The 22215-nt window shown below is 35.0% G+C and overlaps 1 protein-coding gene across 1 annotated transcript; it reads right to left on the bottom strand.

Annotated features, from left to right (window-relative positions):
• Positions 1-18307: 18307 nt before the first annotated feature.
• Positions 18308-19849, bottom strand: LOC137404887 (protein FAM200C-like). Its single transcript, XM_068091113.1, has 2 exons — positions 18977-19849; positions 18308-18679 (listed from the first exon to the last, which is right to left on the bottom strand). Exons 1-2 carry the CDS (start codon positions 19847-19849, stop codon positions 18308-18310), a joined length of 1245 nt encoding a protein of 414 aa, XP_067947214.1.
• Positions 19850-22215: the final 2366 nt, after the last annotated feature.

Genomic DNA, 22215 nt, shown 5'->3' on the forward strand with positions numbered 1-22215 from the left:
ACAGTTGCTAAAGCATAGCATGATAACTGTTATGTGGTAAATATATTTTTATTACAATAAATGCAGCAAAAACCAATAAAAATAGAAGCTCAGTTATAAGAAATTGTAGTGCACACCTTTGGGATTATTAAAATTCCAGTCATAGCTCGTGCTAATTTTTAAAAAAATAGTTGAAAAATTTGTGACGGTTTGAGAAGTTTAAATAATGGATCTTTTGCACTGCTCTCAATGGACAGAAGTTCAAATGAGTTCAAAAAAGCAGAGTAAAGATGGAAAACAAAAATTTACTTTGCGAGTTTTACGTAGACCTTCTGGGCTGGAATTCCTGGAATGGGTCGTTGAACCTAAAAGCCTGATTGCGGAGCTGCAGATAAAACATCATAGAATGCCTGTGTTGAGGCTTGTTGGACGAAGTTCATTTTCTGACGCAGAATTAATCTCACCGGAAGGAAAAGTTGTTGGTCATGGAACATATAACGAATTAGCCATGACAAATGATCTTTTAAAGGGAAGTTTTTGCCGAACATTTTCAGTATGCCAAAGAAAATCTAGCAATATAGTAGCTACAATTGTACAACAACATAGCTCATGTGCTGACAAAAGGTTAATCATGAGCAACTTCAAACCTAATCTTGATGATAAAACTGCAATTTCTCTGCTTGGAAAACTGGTAATGATTGGGTTACTCGACAAAGGATTTATTCCTACAGATCTTACCTCAGAGCAAACAACTTTAAGTATAGTATACCTGATATTTCAGAAACTTTGACTGGAGAGTACTTGCCTAGCTTTTCACTAAATGCAGATATCTACCCGTCATTCTTTTATGTTCAGAAAATAGCTAGCGACCTAAGCTCTGTGCCATCCCACTACTTTGGTCTTTTCAACAGTTCAGAAAAGCCTTTATACATTATAGAGCTAAGTGACACAACAAAATTGACTGTCAGAGACCCTAATAAATACTCCCCACTACTGTTTGTGGAAGGACCCTTAGATTTACAGCACAGAATGAAGGTACATGTAACTGTTCCAGATAAAGATTTGGCTGGCTACATCGGAGACCAAGGCTTTTTAGATATAACAAATTATAAGTACTTTTGGCATGGACCAGTCAGTCTTCAATTAGAAACAAATATTAAAGGACGCCGTAATCGGAAACACTCAAGTAATACTGTGCTTGCCTCATTTTCGTTAGGTCCACAACAAGACCGACTCATTCTTAAATGTTATCAAAAACTTCATCCATTTGGTGTAATGATGCTGATACCAACTCTGTGTATCGCTGCCTCAGAAAATTATGGACTGAAATACAAAAGTGTTCGGCAGATTTCCAGCATTGAAGACATTTCAAAAATTCTAGTTGAGTGAAAATATGTCACAAGTATCACATATTAATTTGAAAGTGAACCGCTCTCATTGTACTTTTGCAAATATTGTACCTCTGCTTGTACTTTTGCTGTGCTTTTGCAAATATAATCGTTTATTAAATCTGCAGAGTTAAGATGAAATACTTTCTCTGATTGAAAGAAGTTCAATCACAAAGCATCACCTAAAGCCATAATTGACTGAAAATTCACACTTTGTTGCCAAATGAGCTCAAAAGTAACCAACAAATTATATTTTTCACACATTTCTGCTACTTTTAGCTAGCTAAAGTAGCAGAATTACAATTTATAAAATGTAATATAATTAGAAGCAATATTTAGGCTACTTAATGAAATTTATTTCATCATTCTATAGTAGTGTTTGTAGCTGATAAACTAAAAATCGCAAAACCTTTATCTGTCAAAGCATTTTAATATTGGAAAGTCAATAAACAATACCCACCAACAATTTTATAGCTGAACTTTAAAAACTTCATATTTTAAAAATTAAACAAAAGGTTTTTCAGAGGCTGATAATAAATGATAAATAACCTTTTATGACCCGCGGGTAACACTCTGTCTCAATTTCTTGTTTTAGGTTTTACTCATTTCTGTCAACAAATAATTGTCTATATTTGTTCCTAGTGAGAATCAAAACTCTGGAAGAATAGTTACGTTACCTAGGTAGATGAGAATATTATATAATCAAGGCCTCATATGACGGTCACTATAAAAATGTTTACGTTGAAGGTGGCAAGAAGAGTCTGACTGGTGGCAGAACTTTACTTTTCAAAATGTCTAGTCATCGTAGAAATATGAATGATTCTTTGGCAACTGTGCTCAACTCTATATGCCAATAGCTACTCCCTCCTGAAGACAGTTAATCATTGTTTTAGTTAATTTAATTAACTTTAAGTATTTTTCTATGAAACTCTAGCTGTTGCATTTTTAGCCCGCATCTTGAGCAGACTCCGGAAGTTTTTTTGTTTTTGATAAAGGTATCCTTTTCTTAGTTTGGTTATGTAATACATTAATTTTTATTTCATTGGCAGTTGTTTTTGTTATGAGTGCTTATTGTTAGTCTATCTCTTTTTACTAGTAGAACATGATACCGTATGAAGTTTGTTTTTCTAAGGCCATATGTTTATATAACAAAGATTTACTGGTGCTACAAGAGTAAATGCATTATTAAGCCAAGCCAACTTTAGACAACTATCGTTTTAGCATTTTAGGAATATTGTTGTGACTGAAATTTAAAAAGTTTATAACTTTACTAATGTGTGTGATTGTGAGGAACTTTATTATCTTTGAATGCTGACTTTCAACCGCAATACCATTGTAAAGAGTAAAAATAAATGGGTGTAATCAATGAAAAAGCTCGTAACAAGATGAGTTATTAGTTTTGCACAGTACAATCATACACAAAAGAGAAACGAATAAAATGTGGTTTAAGAGTGTCATATACAAGTTCTCCATCAGTACCTTTTTCCTTCTAGTAATTTACTTACAGACCTTACTTTTAGATTTTTTAAGTAATTAACCCATTTGTCAGGTAAAAGTCTCAGAATAAAGTTTAAAAGTCATCTAATCTTTGTTGACAATTTAACGATAATCAAACTCAAACTGTTATGTTACAGTTTAGTTTTTTGTAACTCTAGAATACAACATGAGCATGCAAGGAAATATACAAATATTGTCAAGCTCGGCTTTCCTGTGATTAGCCAGTGATGCATCAACTGGCTGGCAAAGAAAACCAGCAATGGGCTGGTTAGCGGGTTGTAAATGGACATGAAGATAGAAATATGGTAACAGAAATTGAAGAACAAGTGAGCAGCGCTACTGAGTTTGACTGTCTTTATCTTTAACTGACAAAAAAAATTTAGGGTGTAGTGAGAGTGAGGTGTAGAGACTGCCATTATGGCACTCGCTATGATATTTCTGGGAGGTGAATGCATCTACATGTAATAAGTAAATACAAACTTGTGGTGGTGAAGCTGTAAAAGCTTGTTCTGATTATCATAGATGATTAAGACAACAAATTTACACCCCTTTCATATCAGATAAATGAAGTGTTTCTTATAGTAGGTAGACATCATTATATATCACTACTTGCTATGATACCGACTTACTCTTAACTTATCAAGATGAACTCTACAGAGTGATTCGTTAAATACAAACTGATTGTAAACTGTGACTTCAATTTTTGCCATTTATATATGAAAGACTGGATTTGTAGCTTTGTCTATGTCTTTATTGCACTGCCTTACTTAGTCAGCTAAAGGTTGGTTTTTTTGAAAAGAGAATTCTTAGCTTCAGTCGCTTGCGTGCTCTTGATGCATTAAAAGAAGAACAGTGTAAGGTAAATCTGTCAAAATGAGGCTTAAAGGCTACTTCTGGGTCTGAGCCAGAAAGATGTATTAAATACCAACAAAAATGATCTTTTTGAAATGGCTTATGAAAGACAAAATTGTCACAGTTAAAAATATTGTTTTGCACATAGGAACGATATTATATGGATAAAGTTCAGGGAAATTTGCATATTTTCAGCGAATCTGATAGTTATTTGCATCTAAAACGCCTAAAATAAATAAATATGCCCTGAATTTATTACCAGATAGCTAGTACTTTTAACTGGACTCTATATCGGTGAAAAAGAGAGATAATTTCCCTGTCAAGCAGTCTGCTGTTTGACAACTAGTTTTTGAAAACAACGCAACTAAACAATAAAATACTGGAGTCAAATTGCAAACTATTAATCAGCAATTATTAATGATGTTCAGTACAAAGTTTATTGTGGTGTGAGCAGACAGTCTAAGCTTTTATGAAAAAAGTGATGCAATGATTGCAAAGTTTATCAATTATGGTAAACCTGAGGCTAGGATTAATATAAATATGCACTAAAACAGTGAGTCAAGTTTATCGTGTCTTGGGATAAAAGTATCCATGAATTGAACATAGAATATCAATGGCTCATTGCAGTCACTCGGTTAAGGGTTGACTTGCAACAAAATTCATATTACAGTTATTTGGTATCAAAAGATTCATCATACTCATCAAAACATCACTCTGCTGTTTTGTAGGTGCAAAATATGTGGAAATTTGATTACAAGCTCTTACAAGCTCAAAAACGAACAGGTAATCGCAGCCATCACGAAAACGCTGCAGATTGGAACCTCTTTCCAAAATAGCTAAAATTGGACAGATTTTAACACGATGGCTTCTGTTTACACTTTCATGTAGCTTCATTCGTCAAAATATTTTTGTAAATATTCTTCACACATATAATAAAACCATGTCTATTGTTTTTACCATTTTATTTCATCATCATTGTAATGCTATCATTATGAGCACTGATATCTCACAACCTACCGTAAAATTTCATTCCATTTTTTGAACTTAGCTCAGAGGAGTGCATATCATCCTCTGAAAAAACATGAAGAGCCTGTTAGTCACCTGCAATAGTAAAAGAATGCTGCAGAAATTGTTTGCACCATTATGGCGAGATGATTAGACCAGCCTAAAACGAAGCTGTGAAGTAGCGAGCATCCATATTTGATACAGGCTTTTCAGTAAAATCTAAATTGTTTGCCATAAACTATTGCTACAAAACATTTATTTTTGAGCTTTTTATTAACCAATAACCAATAAGCAAATAAGCCAAAGCCATAATCACAATGTTTGGGTTTGTCTTCTAAATAAAGAGATTCCAAAATACAGCGTTTTTGTGATGGCTGCAATTAAGCATTCGTTTTAGAGCTTTTAAGAGCTTGTAATCACAATTCCACATGTTTTGCACCTACAACACAGCAGAATAAGACCTGGTAAACCTTTTGATATCAAATAACTGTAATGTAAATTTTGTTGCAAGTCAACTTTTAAAATATATTAAAGAGCAACAAACTAGTCATCAGGTAGATGCAGCTGTCATGAGCTGAATGTGCTATGTACTTAACCAGTCAACACAAACTAGCAGTCCTAAAATTTAAAGCAATTTTGTTACATAAAAGCTGATCTGTAAAAAACATTTGCAGCCTTTTCATATCAAACAAATGCAAAAAATTCAAAACGGTCTAATCATTTTCTAAGACGTCCATCTTTATGATATGAGAAATTTCAGAACATATCATGACTTTTTGCTAAGTCATTTGATTAATACAAACTTACACACCCACGCTTCAACTTTGCCAATTTTTATATAATTGGCTAATATGTATAGTTTTGTATTTGGCTGTTGTTAGCTGAAACAGCCACCATAATTGATGACCAATCTATCACAGTTGTATAAATTCTGTAGACACAAAATATTGTAACCTTATACCAAACATTATGTTGCAAGACAACTATCCTTTGAAAACAGAGCACCTGAGCACAACCACCCTGATTGGAATTTGCGGAGCATTAATAAACAACTATTAATGTCATTCTGCTCTAAAAATTTTCTGCAAGTGCAGATGTTCTACAGTTCTATCAAAGATGTCATTACCTGCTTGCAACTACAGTATGTATGATTGTTATACATAGGTGTAAAGTCATGGTCACACGATAACTGAACCGACTTAGGTTTGGTTCGGTTCGGCTAAGCCACATGTCACACGGCATCCGAAGTCACTTCACTTCCTAGATACAATACGCATGGAGACAGGACACTGTTTCATTGGTAGTTTTTATGTATTTGAGCTAAGTATTTCTATTGTAAACAAAACCTTTGAGGAACAATTATTAATTGTAGTTACGCAGCAAATTTATTGGATGATCGTTCAGCTGCTCAAAACAAATCACTCGATACAAAGATTTTGCCAACACTTTCCATCAACAAAATTATATTTTTTGTTAACATATGAATTTTTTTCTATGCTGAGTACATAACAAACAAAAACAGTCTTTATCATAGCACTGTGGTTTTACATAAATAAATCAGTCAATAATTTTTTATCAGGATGAGTATGACACATTACTTCTACATATCTATTTCTATTCTACACGAAAGAAAACCACACCCATTATCTTACATTTATGCAACACAGTCACAAGCCTGAGTAAAGTCTGGTAAAATCCTTTTACAATGTGTTACTATATATGGCAATGGATGACATCTTTTAACTATTTTACTTATTTACCAACGAATTCCATATAGTTTTGTGCTCTCATTTCATTCGAAGTGAAAAACCCCATGTTGTAAATGACGCCATCTTTTTTGATGTAGTCCGGGTGAGCATTGTCGTTATATGCTTCATGTTGTTTAATTAACAAAATTAAAAGATCGTCCCATTTCTTTTTTAACTTTGCCCATAACTTGCAAAGATGTTACACGTGCTTACTAAATTTTTAACCAGCCAATAACAGCAAGGGTTCGGCCACAAAATTTCGAGCAGTACCGAAATGCTTCGTTTCGGCCAGAAATGTCTTGGGCTGAACAGTTTCCAACTGACAACGACGTCGTTTTGCGTCGTTTAGTTTGTTTCGGCTCTCTTGTGACCACCCCTTAAGACAACCAACTGTTTAAAACATCAAAATATTTGATTCTGTAGATGACAAACTGGCTAATGTTAGAGTTACAACTGGAGCGAGTAAGAGTGATTTGGCTGAAGACAGTAAGAAGTGCTGGTCTGGTTACAATGAAGGACAGCCTCCATGAAAGGAGTTTACCATAGCCCGCTTTCAATGACTCTATACAAAGTTGATCGGAATATCTGCTGTAAGGAATAAAATTAGACTGGGGCATCAAGCGGTAGAGGTTTATGACTCATGGCTGTTGTCAATATCATATTGAGTACATCAATATCCAATCTGAATTCCTGAATTTGAGCTTCACGCGCTGCATACTAAACTATTCAACCAAGTTATAATACATAAGTTTATGGAGGATTAATGGTTGGTTTTATATGAAGCTCTATAAAGAGTGTAACCACCAGGTATGTTGTGTCTTAAACAATACTCTAAACTCATAGTACTGTATATATAAATATATACAGTCGTGGCTAAAAGTATTAACAACCCTCTTTTTGTACTTTAGCTGTGAAATGCCAAATTAACTCAACTTCAATTAGTCATTATTTATCCTATTATCAGCTTAAAACATGAAAAGTACACATTAAAGTAAAGCTTAGAGTCTATTATTTCTGATGAAATTAAGATATTGTTGATTTGATAATGTTTCACTCTGTGCAAACCTTTGGAGACAAGCCCTACATTTTCATTCAGATTTGGACTTTTATCCTCAAGTTCAATCTCCCGACAAGTGCACTATGCTATACACAAAGCAATAACACAACACATTGAGAAGAACATTTCAACTGACAAGTACACCATAAAAATATATAAGGAAGATGGAACACTGACAGATCGCAGTAAGCCAGAGAGACCACTGGCTGCAACTACACATATGTACACTGCAACTACACTGTATGTATATATACATGTGTATATAGACATTTATACAATATATATATATATATGTTTATATCTCTTTATAGATAAATGGTTTTTTATATATCTCCAGATAAATCTCAAAGTTTGTGTGTCTATCCTTTGGCATGCCTTGTTAAAGCTCTAAAAATGTTGGAATGAAGAATTCCTATCACAGATGATTTAATTTTAGGCCTCCCGTTCTCTAGACAATATGCTTAATAGATTTATTGGTCGATACATGTCACTATGTGGTAAAAATATGCTACCTCTACCGTTTTCCGTTACGGCACAACGTCATTTGATGTATTAGTAACAGCCGTAACTAGCTACATAAACTAGCCATTGGCAGTGTGCCAGGCTAATAGCAGGCAGAATTGTTTATAAGCTGAGTTTATAAGTGTAGCGTTGCTAGCACTGCTTATAAGCTGATTTTTAATACCCCTGCAACGCATGGTATTGATGACTCAAGAGATATAATTGCAAACTAAATAATTTTCCATTGTAATCGTAGCAAAACTAAATATATTAAGCTATTACTTGCTATTGATTTCACAATTACATTTAAACTCTTTTACATTTTTATTTTTTCTCTTAATTTAATTTAAAGAAACGCTTCTTTCCAGTTATAAAATTTAGGACTTATAGGTGGTTGATAAAGTTCACAGTTGTTTTATCTTTTAACTTACTTCATGTGAACTGATCAAAAATAGTTTTCTCATAATATGAAATTTGAATGTCGGAATAGCAGATGTTGTATATTTTAAATTATTAGAAGTTTTCTGTCTCATAACCTTTTGATTACAAAGGCATTGTCGAATAGTACAGAAAGTATATATTTACAGTTTATACTAGCTGTAGTATAAAAATATACATACATATATATATATATATATATATATATATATATATATATATTAAAGCTGGCAATGATCACCTTAATTAAACGATTAACTCGATCAATCCAAATAAACGATTAACTGAGTTGGGCCAATTAATCTTCAAATAAAATGCAACCGAGGTGATGATCTTGATGTGATTCCTTTGTACTGTATAGTACCATACGCTACTAGTACTATTATGACAAGCAACACTCTCTTACCAATAAATTACAACCACAATTATTTTGCACTCAACTATGAAAGCACAAAGTGAGTCGTTAACATTAAACTTGTTTACACAATGCAATGCACAAGCACCGTGCCGATCTAGCCGTAAGCGGCCATGTTGTTAGTTGTTGGGACATGTTTCTAGGTAATAGCAACAAAAGGGATTTCCGTATTATTTAATATCTTACAGTTTATTTTTTGTTTGTTTAAAAAATTTTAAGTAAGTAGTACATGTATTTCATTTTTCAAAAAAATCACAATCATATTTTAGCTTTAAAATATTATTAATATAAGATTGACACTTTATTGGAACATAAAAGCAGAAAAATGTCTTCCACCGTGGGTAGCGCATTTCTGTAAGTTGTTGGAAGCAGCGTAAACAAGAAAGCGAAGTGCGGTATATGCCAGAAAGAATTTGCCTACCACCACAACACATCATCATTACGATATATTTTAACTAATTCTCATTATACCGTGCAGAAATCATCACCAGCTGTTGCAGACAATAACTATTACTACTGTCCTTTGCGAGTGGCTATTCTCTAAAGCTGGCAATATTGTATGTAGGAAAAGGGCATCTCTTTATTCAGATAATGTGAATAAACTGTGCTGCCTCAACTCTTGGCTGACTTAATTATAAACTTTTAAATACAGTTTTCATACTCATAATAACTATTACGTTGTAACTTATGTACATTGTACATAACATGTACTACTGCTGACAATTGTCTCAAATATAATCAATTTGTTATATGTAGCTGTATTATTTGTTTTTGAATATGCAGGTTTTTGCTAGATTAATTCTAAGACTAATTGAAAATTAACTAGTTCAGACCAGTTATTAATCACGATTAATTTTAATAATCATTGTGCAGCTCTAATATATATAGATATATATATATATATAGATATATATATATATATAGATATATATATATATATTTCCAAGTGGTGCTTGCCCACCACTTGGAAACTGCTCTCAGGAATAGTTGCAGACAAACTGGAAGAGCACATGAGTCACTATATGACCAGTGCTCAGAAAGGAATTGGGCGCAACACCCGAGGAGCTAAACATCAGTTACTGGTGGATCGGACGATCTTTCAAGACCGCAGGAGAAGGCAAACCAATCTTGCCATGGCTTGGATTGACTACAAAAAGGCCCATGACTCAATTCCCCATAGTTGGATACTTGAGTGCCTCAGTATGTACAATGTTCACCCTGCTCTTGTGGCATTCATCAAGATGTCAATGACCAAATGGAAGACGGAACTGGAGGCTAATGGCAAAAAGCTGGCGAGTGTACAAATTAAGCAAGGCATCTATCAAGGTGACTCCTTATCACCGCTGCTCTTCTGCATATGCCTAAACCCTCTAAGCAATATTCTGAAGGAGATTCAATATGGGTACCAGTTTAAGAGTGGCACCAAGATAAACCACATCTTCTACATGGATGACATCAAGCTGTACGCTAACAAAGAAAGGGACATTGATTCGCTAATACACCTCACTCAGGTATATAGCAAGCACATCGGAATGACCTTCGGTATTGAGAAATGTGGAAGGCTAATTCTTAAGAAAGGCCATTCTATGCTCACAGATGGCCTAAGAATGCCAAATGGTACCATCAAAGATATAGAAGAAGGGTACAAGTACTTGGGAATTATGCAAAGCTACATCAACCACGAAGCCGAGGTACATCACAAAGCCATTACCGAATACAAGAAACGCCCTCGGCAGGTCTTACGGAGCCAGCTCAATGCCAAGAACAAAATCATGGCAATAAATACCTACGCACTGCCAGTAATAAGATATCCAGAAGGCATAATAAAGTGGACTGAGGAAGCCATCAAAGAAACAGATATAGCAACTCGTAATCTGCTGACCATGCATGGAGCACCCCACCCAAAATCTGATACTACTAGATTGTATCTTGAAAGGAAAGATGGTGGTAGGGGACTCAAAAGTGTACAGCAGACAGTGAAAGAGGAGGAGCAAAGCATCAAATCATATGCAGCCTCCATGGCCATCTCAGATAAGTTGCTAGCTGAATTTCAATCGGCTGCTCTTACAACGGACCTACGCCCTGATGATGAGGAAATTGACTGGCACGCGAAACCTCTTCATGGTGCTTACCACCAACAAATATCTAAGGTTGGCAATCTTCACCAGACATATATGTGGCTGAACAAAGGAAACCTAACGGCCAATACAGAGTCGCTAATCATGGCAGCCCAGGAGCAAGTGCTCCTAACAAGGCAACTCCAAACGAAAATCTATCACACCAGAGACGGTCCTATAGATGCAGACTGTGCAAAGATGCACCTGAGACCATCCAACACATCATCAGTGGATGCAGGCAGCTAGCAGGGAACGCATACACTGAGCGGCATAATCATGTCGCAGGTATTGTGTATAGAAGTCTATGTGATGAGTATGGCCTTAATAAACCACAACACTAGTGGGAAGCTCCTGGTAAGGTCAATGAAAATGACCGCGCTAAGATCCTCTGGGACTTCTACATCCAAACTGACAAGCATGTCCTAGCAAACCAACCAGATATAGTGGTGGTAGACAAGGAGAACAAGAGGGCTACTATAATAGATATAGCAGTACCCAATGACTACAATATAGCCAGCAAAGAAAAAGAAAAGGTAGAGAAGTATCTCCCTCTTGGAGAAGAAATTGAAAAATGCTGGAATGTAAGAACAACTGTAATCCCAGTAGTCATTGGGGCACTGGGCGCAATAACACCGGTGCATAAAATGTGGCTTGCCCAAATACCAACAACAATCAACTCAGGTAAGTTGCAAAAAAGTGCGCTATTGGGAACAGCTAAGATCTTGAGGCGAGTGCTCAAACTCCTAGGTCTCTGATAGGAGACCCGAGTTAGAGCAGAATTTACCACCCATACGGGGTATCTGGGGTGAGGAAACCATTTTTTATATATATATATATATATATGAAAGTTGAAAGAAAGCAACTCAACATGCAACATAACATGGAAAATATTATCTCAGGCACAGCCATATACAAACAAAACGATGCAAACTTTTTTTACTAGAAAAATACTTCATAATATGCAAACCACACTTGAGCACATTGAATAAAAGAAATAAAAGAAATGAATTGACTTCTAATTGTAGACATGCTAAGAGTTATCTTCTTGGTTACACTTTGCACTAAATCACATGATTAATACAGCGAGCCTATTTCTAGCATTTTGGTACAATTGGTACAGCTTTTCCTTTTAGTCCAACCGCGTCTTGAGTGTCTCACAAAACAAATTTGTCGCACAATTACTAAAAGTTTAATTTCTTCTTAATTTCTTTTCTCGAATATTTCATACTCCACTAATTATCTTTTAGGTTTTTAGTGTAGAGTTCTTTTTTATATGCTTTTGCACCTGCTTTTAGTTACTATATTCATATATCTATATATATATATATATCTATATTTTTCAAAGTACATTATGTCCGTGTGTCATATGTCATGTATCGTATATATGTCGGTTTTTCGGCTATAGATCTTGAAATCTTGATTTTCCGAAATCTGATGGATTTGAGCTCACAAGGAGTTTTATATTGACGAGTGTTTTATCTGGATGTTCTACCACTGAGCTAGAGCACCATAGTAGTCAGATACGTTTTCATATAAAATATACAGCATGAGCGCGCTAATTATTTTAGCCTTAGGTTTTTCACCAAATATTTGAGATTTGTTTGCCTCGAAGCTTGAACATAAACTCGGTTCTCGACTAAACTAGAGCATGCGCATTGCAATTCGCAAAGCTCCGGAAATGCTTGCAAACGGATCAGCATTTTACGCTTCATAAATTCTTTACAAAAAGGGAGAAACCATGTGGAATGATGTCTCCTCTACCAAAGAAATTTTTTAGAAAAATAACCCTTCTAGTAGGATTACCCTAAATTATTTTGGAGGATGAATCTCATTTAAAGATGTAAAGTAAACAGGCCATTGCTGTTTATGTTTTCTTTTTCTCACAATTTTTAATGTAACTATCTGTTGCATTTTCTGCTGTTTCATTATCTACTTTTGCAACATTTAGTATTACATATTAACCATTAATGCTTTGGATGCTTGAAAAGCCAAAAATACGAAATGTTTACTTTTGCTTTCTTTTTCCATCATCATAAATATAAAACATTTTATTAACATAAAACACGATCGATATATACCCGTTTATATTTATAGTATGCAGTATACAGTACAGCTTATGGTGTAAAATTTTGAACAAAATACTTTACTGAAGTATATCTCCGAATTTACCCAAGTTTTTCTCATCTCGAAACGGATTAAAATCTGCATAATTTTATGTTAATGGGAAAAATTGTTTGGGATCTCTAAAAACTCGTTAGCAGTGCTAGACCAGTTCCGCTAGAATAGGTTCCACTGTATGTTATTAAAAGCTATATGTCGCTGAAAGTTATGAACTTTCAAATTTGCAGTGGTTTGAAAACGTTTTCCTCACGATATGAAGTTTGAAAGTTACAGTTGTTTAAAAAAGTTTGCAAACCTTTACAGTTGTTTTTATTTTTTCTCTTAATTTATTTCAATTACACAGAACACTTTTCTCATGATATGTAGTTTAAAAGTTAGAGTGGCAAATGTTGTTATATGTTAAATAAAAATCAATTTTCTGTCCAAAGACTTTTTTATTACCCTTGCAACGCCGGGCAGCACAGCTAGTATAAATATGTGTCAGTGCTTATTGATTTAAATTTGTGCATATTTATAAATACTATACATATTCTTTTTTATTTTGATCGACTAATATATCCTTATAAATTAAAAAGCAGACCAGTTCAACCAAATATATTACTTTATTATCAAATATAGGAGTAAATTATGCAACATAATAGAAAAGTTACCATTTAAAAATCTATTAAATTAACTAGCTATATAACATGGTAAAATCCTATGTAGAAAAAATATGAATAAATTTTCTATTCATAACTTGAATACTTGGCTAACTTGTATGGTTTTTTCGGGGTTTTCCAAAAGATGATATTATTAATTTAAATAACTTGAATCTAACAATACTTATATTAACAACTTTTGTTTCACAATTTCAGGTAGAGACATATGTTGATATGAACCACATTCACCCAGAAACTTTTGGGTCAATGGCTATTGAACTTGAATTTATCATTTCATCAGATCACTTAGTCCTGAACCATAAGGATAGACATTTACTGTTACTACTTTTCAGACATAAATATTTTTCTGTGCAGCAAAATATTTTTGATATCAATGAATGAATACCAATAAGACATCTTACAAAAACCTTTAAGAGGTGGCCTAAAAATGTAAGGGAAAATTTGCTAATTTACGGAACGTTTCAACAATTTATCTTTTATTTAATTATATTAATTTTATCTTTCTTTTAATTATATCAATTTATTTTTGCAACAGAAAAAAACTTTCAGAATTATCAAAAACTTGACAAGAGACTCACTGATATTTACCATTAGCCATCAGCCTTAATTTTAGCTGAAATTTTGGTTTATTTTACTAGAGAAGAACTGGCTAGTCTTTCACTAATGATATAGGCCTATCCAGCATTCCCACAGGTTCAAAGAATAGCCAGTATGTTAAACTCTACACCATTATACTAATTTAGTCCATTCAACCAATTCCCTACTATCCTCTTTTGCTTGTTAAAAGAACCTTGGAATTAAATGCTTAAAATGAAAGTAACTGTTCTAGAGAACAAACAAGATACATTGAAAACTCATATTTTTGGACACTACACATGAGAGATATTTTGGTTTGAACCAGTGAGTCTTCAAAAGAGTACACTTTTTAGAAGTTATCGAGATGGATGATTTGTCAGAAGATATACGATTGCCGAATTATACAAGAGTCCACAAGAAGACACTTTGGTGCTGGAGTGCAGTCTTGAATGTCAGCAATTTGGAATAATGATGTTGATGCCCACTCTTTGCATTGCTGCTTTATAAAACAATAGACTAAAATATAAAACTATAAAAAAACGTTTCCAGCACTGATCTAATTTCACAAACTTTAAAAAGATAAACCAGTAATAAAATCATCACTCATTTATTTTAATACACCATATTTTTATTGCAATTATAACAGAACAAATAAAAATTTTATTTTTTGCCATTTCTATCAGTCTAATTTTAATTAGCAATAGGAACTAAGATGGTGTGACAGTCAAGATCAAAGATTTAGTTCCCACTGAAAAAGCTAAAAACCACTATATTCATGTGTATGTATGTAAGCTATGTGAGGTATTTATTAGTTAATTTAAAATGACAACTTAACAAATAGTAAGACACAAAACAATATAGCATGATGCAAGATCAATTGATTAAACGCCTTTTATCATTCCTTTCAATTTCTGACATTTAAAATAAAAAATGGCAAACAGTCATGACTGTTGGCAGCCAGTCAAAAATGATTGGGCAAGTAAGGTTTGAATTGAAACTGAAAAAATATATGTGGAAACTGAAGTGAATGCAACAAAGAGACCAAACGGAAGCATTTACCTTGCAACTGAGTTGAAGTGGCTGACTTCGTCAGCGGCGTAGCTGTTAATACATTAAGATTAACATTTCACTAAAGACTATGTTACAAACAGGATTGGTTTTGTCTATTTGTATTTTTTGGTGATCATTATCTGGTTCTCTCAAGTATTTAGCAGCAACATTAGTCATAAGTTTGTATATACATGTATTATTAATAACACTAGCTTCAAAATTGCTCTACCTTGAAGCTAAAAAACTTTTAAAAATTTAATAAAATTATACCCGTAGAAAAGAGGAAACTATGTTTATACATTAGAAATTGCTATTGATGACTCATGTAATAAAATATCCTAGGAAGTAGTAAGCAATTGACAATATCAGGTAAAATTTTCAGGCCTGCTATTTTACTAGTGGTTTTTAGTGGACATGTAAGTCGCATTTCTGGTGAGCGTTGACAATAAGTGACACAATTTTTAATGTGTTGAAGTAAAATCTATGATTTTTCAATAATGGTTACAATGCTGGTAGCGGCAGTGGTCATGGTGAAAGTTGTGGTAGCAATAGGGGTCACTGTGAAAGTATTGGTGGTGGCAGTGGTCAAGGGATGCAAAATAGAGTGCATTGTGGTGATAGTAATGACACAAAAGATGAAAGAATCTTTTTGCATGGCACAGGGTTAAACAAACCAGAGAAATAATCTTTCAACAGAATTGACTTTTACAAATTCTATTGCATCAACCAAATTTTATCGACCCTTGCTGACAAAATGAGAGTCTATAGCTGAATTTTATTTACCTTCTAATGTATCAACTTTTATCAATCACATTTGTGCGGTAGAATGCGGTTATTGCAACAGCTGGACACCCATGGTATTATTTGATCTAGCATTACTACTTGATGTTCCTCTGACACAACTGCTTTCTCAAACCTCTTTTGTATATATAGAAGAAGTACAGCTAGCATTATAGCTTACTGTAATTTATAAATATACTTTTTCTATTCAGTAAAATAGGTCATTGAGTTGAAATTAACTTGTACTTCTAGGTGGTAGGAGATGCCTAGGTCTAGTAGCCTTTTGATTATAGCAGACCAGCTAAATCTTTGAAACACCCAGCGACTCATTTGCTAAAAGAGTTATCCATCAGCACAATGGTTACAGCTACAACGAGTTGATGGATAACAAATTCCAAAGAACATTCATAATGTACATATTGACACAGTATGTAAGCAGTTTGACAAATAAGTTGCATACAGCATGTCATGTGGCTATTGAGAATATAAAGCTCTTAATAATGTTGCTATGATATGTGCTGGCTTAGCCGAACAGTTGCTTCTAAGCATAGTTTGACATCGAAAAAGTTATTCTGGTGTTCAAACCCAGCCTACCCATGGTGCCACTCAGCACTTTTGGTCTCTTTTTACCGCCAATAATTACCTTAATTAGACCTCTTCACATTTAACCAATCATAGACCTCGGAAGCAAGTTCAGTAGTTTTTACTGGTTTAGTAACCTTAGAAATACCGACTAATGCTTTCCAACAGAGATCCAATATAACCATTACAGGCCTAAAAATTGCAGTTCACTCTCAATTAATATAATGTAAAAAAGCAGTCGTTCAACAGCTGTAGGTAGCTCACTTATGCATAGTTTAGAAGTAAGTGCTTTTGGATCACAAAATATTGTAAACTCTTTATATTTCTGTACTATTAGAGTGGATTGATGCCTACATTACTATATATTTCAATCTCAAACATGTTGTTATAATTCTAAGCTACAAACATGTAGTTTTGGTCAGCATCACTATCCTTGGAATTTTACAAGGATGATGATTCCTTCAGCAGTTGAAGTTGCTCTGATGAAGTACAGATTGCTTTAAGAGTATTTTACATCACACTCGTTGCCTACTTTTAAACTGCTACATTTTCAACCTTGAAGAAAATCTTTTGAGCTGTCAGAGAGAATGTCTGATTGGATACTCATAAGAAATCTGGTTATTTAGTTTAAATATAGTTGATGTGCACCATGTATATTACATGTTGCACATCAATTAGTATCTAGCATATGTAGTTGATGGGCAACATGTATATTATATGTTGCACATTAACTAGTATCTAGCATATGTAGTTGATGGGCAACATGTATATTATATGTTGCACATCAACTAGTATGTAGCATAGGTAGTTGTGGCTTTATAATATTGCACAGCTCATCAAGTGTGCCCGCATTAGTTACTACAGCAGCAAATGTCAGTTTATTATACATGAACATAGCCAAAGGACCAATCCGTGTCAAGTGCAAAAATACTTGGATTCATCTGATTTGTGAGTGTTTTATGTATGTTCGTGCTTTGTTATCTCGAGGGACATGGTTGTCTTTTTCATTTGATCAATACGATTCTACATCTGCGTCTAAAACAGTGGTTTCCAACCTTTTATTTGCTTTTACCCCTTTGCAAAATTTTAAAATACAAATTTCCCCCCCCCTGAAATATGTGGAGTGTGAACTTTTTACTAAATGGTATTCACTGAAAGGGCTGCACGGGTACATATATGTAGGTCAGCAGCATATACATGTATTTATTTGTTGAATAACTGAGAGTACGACACATAGTAATAAATCATGTCAACATTGTTGTTATTCTTGTACACTCAACAGGTGTGCTGTGAGATTATGAATTTTAATGAGAGGGCTGCTGCTGATGCCTCTGTGCAAGTTTACACAAATCAGGCTTTGTTTTTGATAATGCACATCTAAAGTCGCTCTCAAGGTCAAGACGATTTCTTTTCTCAGTTTTAAGATGCAGTATTGATGAAAATCCTACTTCGCATAGGTAAGTAGAGCTAAATGGCATCAGAATCTTTATTGCCTTTTCGGCAATGAATGGAGAAAGGTTTCTCGCTGAGAGCCAAAACTGGTCAATAGACATTGGATCTGAGATCATCTTTCAGTGCAGAAATGATAACCAACTCAACAAACTCCTCTTGTAACTCCTCTGAAATTTCTTTAACAGTGCGTTGAAATGGATTTCGTGTGATGTTGAGCATCTTCTTTTTTTCTGAAGGTAATTCAGGGAAGTAGCGTCCAAATTCTGTTATGAGATCAGACAGGTGTTCAGTAATGGTTGCCACTAGACTGCCAGGAGCAGGTTTGGCTTCCAATAATTCAGTGAGTGTGGGAAAGGATACCGTGTTTCCAGTGCAAGTTCGTGTATGCCACAGTACCAGCTTTGCTTTGAAAGCATCAATGCTGTCATGAAAGGCAAGGACATGATGATTGCTCCCTTGCAACTTCAAGTTCAACTTGTTTAGTTAGGCAAATATATCAACCAGGTATGCCGTCTCAAATGCATAGTTATCAGCTTTCATAGCTGCTAAAAGTTCATGCTGGCTTTTACTTTCAAGAAATTTCATAACCTAATTTCGTAGCTTAAAGAGCCTGCCTAACATGTTTCCCTTGGACAACCACCTCACTTCAGTATGAAATCACAAAGTTGTAAACATGACATCACTTTCAGAACATAGTGCTGAGAACAATCTAGTATTTAGTGCTGATGCTTTGATGTAATTCACAACTTTTATGTTCACATCCAAGTTCGATTTCAACGCTTTTGGAAGAGTTTTTGATGCCAATGCTTCACGGTGAATGAAGCAATGCACTCCTTTTATATCAGGGTTCTTCTGCTTGATTTGTTTTACAAAGCCTGATCTACATCCTAACATAGCAGGTGCTCCATCAGTGCATACACTTATTAGCTTCTCCCAATCTAACTTGGCCTTTTCAAGGAAATTTTCAACTACTTTCAACACATCTCTTGCCGTAGTTGTTCTAAGCAAGGGCTGACAAAACAGAAACTCTTCTTCAATGAATGTGTCATGCACATATCTACCATACACCAATAGCTGGGAAAGACTGGCAACATCAGTTGACCCATCAAGTTGTATGGCCCAAAATGGGGATGCTTTAATCTTAGCAACTACTTTCTCAATATTTGCTGCAATATCATCAATGCGTCGCTTCACAGTGTTGTTGGATAGCGGGAGGTCTTGAAACTTTTGCTCAGCTGATTTTCCAAGTACTATTGATGCGCAGTCTAACATACATGGCTTGATCAGGGTCTCTCCTATTGTATGTGGCTTTTTACACTGAGCAATACGGTAGGAAGCAGCGTATAAAGCTGTAATAAGTACATTACTATGAGCATAAAGATCTCCATTTGCATCAAGTCTACTTCTCTTTACTTGCCACTCTTTGGACTGAAAGTAATCCCGGTCTTTCTCAGCTAGTGTGGGATGAATTTTTTGCAAGTGTTGCTTCAACCGAAAGGGTTTCATGGAGACGTTTAAAAAGGTTTTCAGGCATATCACACATTGCGGAAGCTGGAGACCGTTTTTCATGAGATACGAAAACCGATACTCCAAGTAACTCTTATTGTAGGTTCGTTTCTTTGCCTTTGACATCCTGCACTAATTGATAGTTCTAAAATAAAGCAGCGAATGAAAAATATTATAAGCGATGTAGTATATGTCTGTACAATAATAATCTGTGACTGTATTAGAATTTTTTATTTGATCTACTTCTATAGATGCATGATTATGTGACTTCTTTGCAGAAAAGCAAGTAAGACATGGCATGAGTGATAATAGGAAACAATAATGTAAGCATACATGTGATCATACTTGTACAAATAATCTTACCAGATTTTCTTTCTTTCACACGTGGTGCAGTAGTTGATAAGTGAGTGTGTCCTTGAGTCAAATACGTGTGCACTGTGAGCAGCACAATGTCAAACTAAGCCTTAGTTTGACCTTCGTTAATAGGGTCATTAATTAAGGTTAAGATTGCTTATTGGAATTTTTCCAAATTGTTGACAAAGATTATTACATGTGCAGTACATGCAGACTGTATTTCAATGAATGTACAATAAAAGTCACTTGGTCTACCCTAGCCAGAATAAACATGTAATAGAAAAGGAATGAGAACAGAAAACACCTCTAGGATTTTGTTAAGGCATAAAAGTGCATTCGGCAAACGCGAAACTATAAAAACTAAAATTCCCCCCTTTAAAATGCCAAATTCCCTCCTGGGGGGGGGAATTCCCCCCAGGTTGGGAACCACTGGTCTAAAAAATGGTGAAGTATACTTTATCTAAGCTGTCAGATTTTTATCACAAGCAGCTAGCTAGCACAAGAGCTCTTGAAAGTGTTGAGATAATCTGTCAGCTTTTAAAATGGAACTTCACATTTTCATGCTACGTGTATATGGTTGTGGTCTATGAAAACAACACATATAGCATCTTCAAATGTGTCACTAAGAGCGAGTCTGTCTGTATGCTAATTGTTACTTATTCAGGTTTATGCTTCATTGACTAATTTTTATTTTCACCAAATCAACTGATATCTTACATGTGAACACACTTCTATTCAATACTAACGAGAAATATAACTATAAAATGAACGACAAAGTTTGCATCTTTTACAAGCTTCTGAAATGTCAATATATGGTGTAATCAACATGATAATCACTCTATGTATTTATTTGTACTATAATAAAACAGCAGGAAATTGTATATCTCACTAGCTCACAGTTTAGTTTTGTGAAAGGTACAACCTTGGTGGTATGCAGTCTGCCCACCGGCCAATGGTGAGACAACTGTTTTGCATTTGTGAAAGGTACAACCTCGGTGGTATGCAGTCTGCCCACCGGCCATGGTGAGATAACTTCTTTGTATTTGCTCACATTTGCTCACCCTGTGGTAAAAAAAACAATGGTCCACTTCCGACTGACCTGGTGTTGACCAGGAATTACAGCTATGGCGAAAATACTGATTAGGAGCTGCGATGTTTGCCAGGAAGCAATGCAAGGAAGGATGAAAATGGCTGGATGCAGGCAATGACTGAATACATGTTTTCCTTGGCAGAAGGCAGCCGTGAACTTGATGGGACTAATGCCAACAATGCTTAGAGGGAACAAGTGGAATTTGGTACTGACCCTTCACTTTACTAGACTGCAGGACACTGTTGCCCTTCTGGAAGCTACAGCTCTCCAAGTGGCTATTGCTCGGAACAAATGAATCTTCTTTCATGTGGGCCTGCCTGAGCAGATTTGCAAAGGCCCAGGGGCACAGTTTGAGAGTCGCTAATGACTGGGCTGTACCAGCTATGGTAGGTGGTGGAAGCGCATCACGCTCCCTACTACCATCAACCCATCGGTATAAAGGAGTGTAACGACTGACAATTGCCTTCAAGAACTGCTGCTGATGTAAGGTCAAAAGAAGTGGGATACTCTGTTCTCTCAACTGTTGAGAGTACATTCAGCAAAGAGAGATAGTCATCTCTCCAATTGATGCTTGGCTGAGCATCAATAGAATAAATTCCTACCTATTAATGCTTGGCTAAAAGTTGTGTTTGCTCGACTAGCTGAAGCTTCATCGAACACCCAAAGAGATTCAGCCGACACATGTGTGTGTGGTGAAAATGCTCAAAAAGCTAAAAATGTACACACAACTATCAGAAGGCAATTATTGGTTATCCGGCAAAAAGAAAGTAACAAATCCTCACTTTACAGCTACAAATTATGGGTTTGGTCGCCAAATTTAGGAAACAAAGACGAGACAATCTTAAGCTTCAAACAAGTTTTGTAGTACCGTATCAGGTCATAAAGGCCTGGCTCAACCATACTTGCTTAATGGAACACTAAGGACAACTGTCTTCCGTGCAAAGTGATAGCTGTCTCAAACTTTTTCGTATTTGCCCGAAAAAACTAAGATAGGTGCCAGTAACAATCGAGTCTCACATACGCCCTAATATGAAAAAGGCATGGCCCT

Source organism: Watersipora subatra, chromosome 9 (genome assembly GCF_963576615.1).
Source record: "Watersipora subatra chromosome 9, tzWatSuba1.1, whole genome shotgun sequence".
In the NCBI taxonomy this organism is placed as follows: domain Eukaryota; kingdom Metazoa; phylum Bryozoa; class Gymnolaemata; order Cheilostomatida; family Watersiporidae; genus Watersipora; species Watersipora subatra.